Genomic DNA, 3,577 nt, shown 5'->3' on the forward strand with positions numbered 1-3,577 from the left:
CAATGTTATAAAAATAATTCATGCAAAAGAACACATTTGAAGTAACATAAGAACATGTTAAAATGACATTAAAAGTGAAAGGAAATAATATATATTAATATATAATAATAATAATCCTTACAATTTCAATAAAAAACAAACAAAAAAACATTGAAATGAATCCGTTTTTTTTTATAAAAGTAAAAGAGTATAATAACAAAAAGCCAATTAATTTGCCTGAAAAAAATAAATAACCAGGATTGCTCAATCCTTGAAAGTACCAAATATAAAATACAATTTCAAAAATTTCTTGCACTCCGAAGCCGCACTGAGCGGCCCGAGCACATGCCTTTTGAAGCGTTGCATGCGTTTTGCCTTTTGCCTAAAACAAATTAATAATGACTGAGGAAATATTGACACATAGAGCTGTTCAGGCTTGGACTCCACTTGGACACCACTGAATTGTCTCATGGGTAATTTTCAAACCCAGCGGGCAAGTTTCCATCCATCAAGTGCAAAACTGTCTCCACGTCTAATTGGTTGAAATATACGCAACAAGAGAAGTCAGTTTTTTCCAACGAGGGTTGTAAATGAATGCAAATCAACTTAGAGGTTAGCAAATCAAAATAAAATTACAAGTAGGACTGATTGTGACAAATTAGCTGCTATTATATTATAGAGGAGCAACTGTTGGATGAGTAAATCATCACTGCTATTTCTGTCATTAAAACACTGACAACATAAAATGAAACCTAACAATGCATAAGGGGGCAAGTGAGTGCATGAAGAATAAATGGCATCATTTAGACGGAACAACAATCTGTCTATATATATCTATATCTAAAGGTACAAAGAACCTCAAAGACCAAGTGATAACGTTGTCTAATAAAAATAGAGCTTCAGTACTTTTCAGGAGTTTCATTTCAGCCTCTGCTGAGGAAAGGAAGCAGCAGGCGAAGTGAAGCCAATATTTCGGGTTAAATATTTGCCATGGTTCAATCATAGTTTATTAATTCATATCTTCATTTAAAGGTGCTGTGTTTGTTCTGCCTCTCAAGGCTCCTATATATAAATCATAGGGACAGTTTCCTCAGCAACCCGCAGTAAACTCTCCTGTCAAAGTTTGAATTGTCTTTTAGAGCAGATAGAAATCTGCATTTCATAGTTATTCTAACTGAACTGAACATTTTTTTAACACTTTCATGAAAAGCCTTTAAAATGTAGGTATGTCTGAGTCAATATGGATTCCAGGCATCATTGATGTGAATAAATTAACCTATATTTGTGAAGAACACACTTCAACATATCCATGTTCATGACCTATTTGGCCTCATTCCTCATTGAAGTTAATATTTTTTATTAAAAAAACATTGACAGGGAGTAACACTGTTTTTTTTTAGGAAACACACCAGAATAGGTGAAGAATAGCAATGCCAGATTACTACTTCAAATTAATATATATATATATAATATATATATTTAATTTTATATCTGTATGTTTTGTACATCTGTGGAGCGGCGCATTATCTCTGGCCAGCTGACTGCCTCCTCCAGTGATATAGTGGTGTGGTCCACAGGGAGCTCATCATCACTTTAAAACGCACCAGAGACTTGGCACAAAAGAAGCGCTCGCAGGCGAGCACAGGGACTGTCTGTCTCCTATTACATCAGGGGGGGGGACACGTTTTGCACCTCGCACGCCGTGTAAGAACACTCACGAAGAGTCGGGAAGGCATGGAATTTGAGTTGTAGAAACTTACTTTTAGTTGTACCTGTAACTGCGGAGAACGGTCAAGTGATGCGGATGTGGTCATTGCGCTGCGGAGCTGTGCAAACCTCGATGATTGACTGTGAATCGGGAATTTAAAGGCGTTTGTTTTCCGCTAATTCCCCTCTCATTATTGTCTGAACAGTCACATGACGCAAAGTTTTGCTTGGAGTGCGGGTTGGTGAGAACGTGCGCCTGACAAGTGGAGTCTATTTGCTGATCACTCGCCAGGAATCATGAACGTCTCCTTCTTCGAAGTGACCCAGGGCGCACTGTTTAACGGGAGTCAGACCCTCGCCGGAACTCTGGCCACATACTACGGCAACGGCACCAGCAACGTAGTGACCGGCGACGGTGGAGGGTCGCTCGTGCTGCTGCAGGAGGAGCGCAAACTATTTGTGATGCGGGTGGTGCAGATCGCGGTGCTGTGCGTGCTGTCGCTCACCGTCATGTTCGGTATATTTTTCCTCGGGTGCAACCTGATGATCAAATCGGAGAGCATGATTAACTTCCTGGTGAAGGAACGCAGACCCTCTAAAGACGTGGAGACGGTCATGATCGGCCTCAGCTAGAACAGGAAGAGCAGGCACAGCGGGGAAGTGATGGAGCGGGGATTCGGGATGAAGATCAGGTGCACAGTTCCAACCGCAGCTCAAGATCTGCATCTGCATGTACATCAGAGACGTTCTCTCTGAGCCCCGGTGAGGACAAATATGCAAAGACTTCACTTTTGCTTCCGAAAAGGACCACAGGAAACGGGTCCAGCGACAAATGTCCGTGCGTAAAGTTTGTGCGTAAAAGACAGCCAATTGTTTACACGTGGGCCGGTCTGTTGAATCTTTGGAGTGAATTTAATATTGCCAACTTGAACAAAGTGACAAAATGTTTACAAGCTGTTACCTCATCTTTTTGTGAAGTTAGATCCCTTTGGTTTTGTAAATTTGAAATGATTGTTAATGAATGTTTTTAAACTGTCAAAAAGCATGATTGTGAATTCGTATAGTTCCACGCATCTGCCAGTGTTCTCCGTGGACTTGATGGATATATGGGTAATAACTATACAAAGTATTTTTCTCGGTCTCGTTTGGTAACTACTGAAATCTTGCACGTTTTCCAACAGACTCCATCTCAGCTTTATGGAGTGGTTCTGGTCCTTCTTGGCATGCTCGCTAATTGATCTGTAGTGATTCTTGGACCTGTTTTGCACTTTGAAATCACTGATGCTGCATGAATTATTTTGTACCAAAAAGAACTTTATCTTGAAATTGCAGCATGCAATTAAATCACTGAAATGACCATATCAATCTTATCTCTGTCATCTGTTAATGAACACGATACACATCACGTCAACATTACCATGTGTGCAGACATTTCTGTGAGGTTTATTTTTTGAAATTTTTTGTCCGCAATGTATTTTTTTCTGAAATACGGTGTTAAAAGTGAATCACTTAACTTAATTATTACTTATTTTCAAACTATACATTTGATTAAAAACTAATGAAAGTAGACTTTTCTCTGACCAGCTCATCAAGTCAGATGTGATTTTCATTAGCACAAGATGAAAGCAGTGAATCCGGGGTTGCATTTCGAAATGATAAGATATCTTATTAATGTTAAATAAAATTATCTGAAAATATGATATTACACAGTGCTATGAAGACAAAAATGGCACAATCACACTTCAGTACAGAATGAGCAGCATATTGTCGAGCTCATATTGGCTCCACAGCATTTAATCTGCTCGCTCTGGAGAGTGCCCAGCTGAATTCCACACACCTTCGTGCTCAACCTCACCACCTCCTTTCCCAGCAGCCCCCACTGCAACTAAAG

The 3,577-nt window shown here is 39.7% G+C and overlaps 1 protein-coding gene across 1 annotated transcript; it reads left to right on the forward strand.

Annotated features, from left to right (window-relative positions):
* The first annotated feature begins 1,590 nt into the window (after nt 1-1,590).
* Nucleotides 1,591-2,969, forward strand: rprml (reprimo-like). The gene has a single exon (XM_053443401.1). The coding sequence runs from the start codon at nt 1,984-1,986 to the stop codon at nt 2,317-2,319; it is 336 nt and encodes a 111-aa protein (XP_053299376.1). The 5' UTR covers nt 1,591-1,983; the 3' UTR covers nt 2,320-2,969.
* The last annotated feature ends 608 nt before the right edge of the window (nt 2,970-3,577 follow it).

This window comes from Pleuronectes platessa, chromosome 16 (genome assembly GCF_947347685.1).
Source record: "Pleuronectes platessa chromosome 16, fPlePla1.1, whole genome shotgun sequence".
Classification (NCBI taxonomy): Eukaryota; Metazoa; Chordata; class Actinopteri; order Pleuronectiformes; family Pleuronectidae; genus Pleuronectes; species Pleuronectes platessa.

What these genes read in the sequence shown, in the direction of transcription:
- rprml (XM_053443401.1), top strand. Translation starts at nt 1,984, where the DNA reads ATGAACGTCTCCTTCTTCGAAGTGACCCAGGGCGCACTGTTTAACGGG.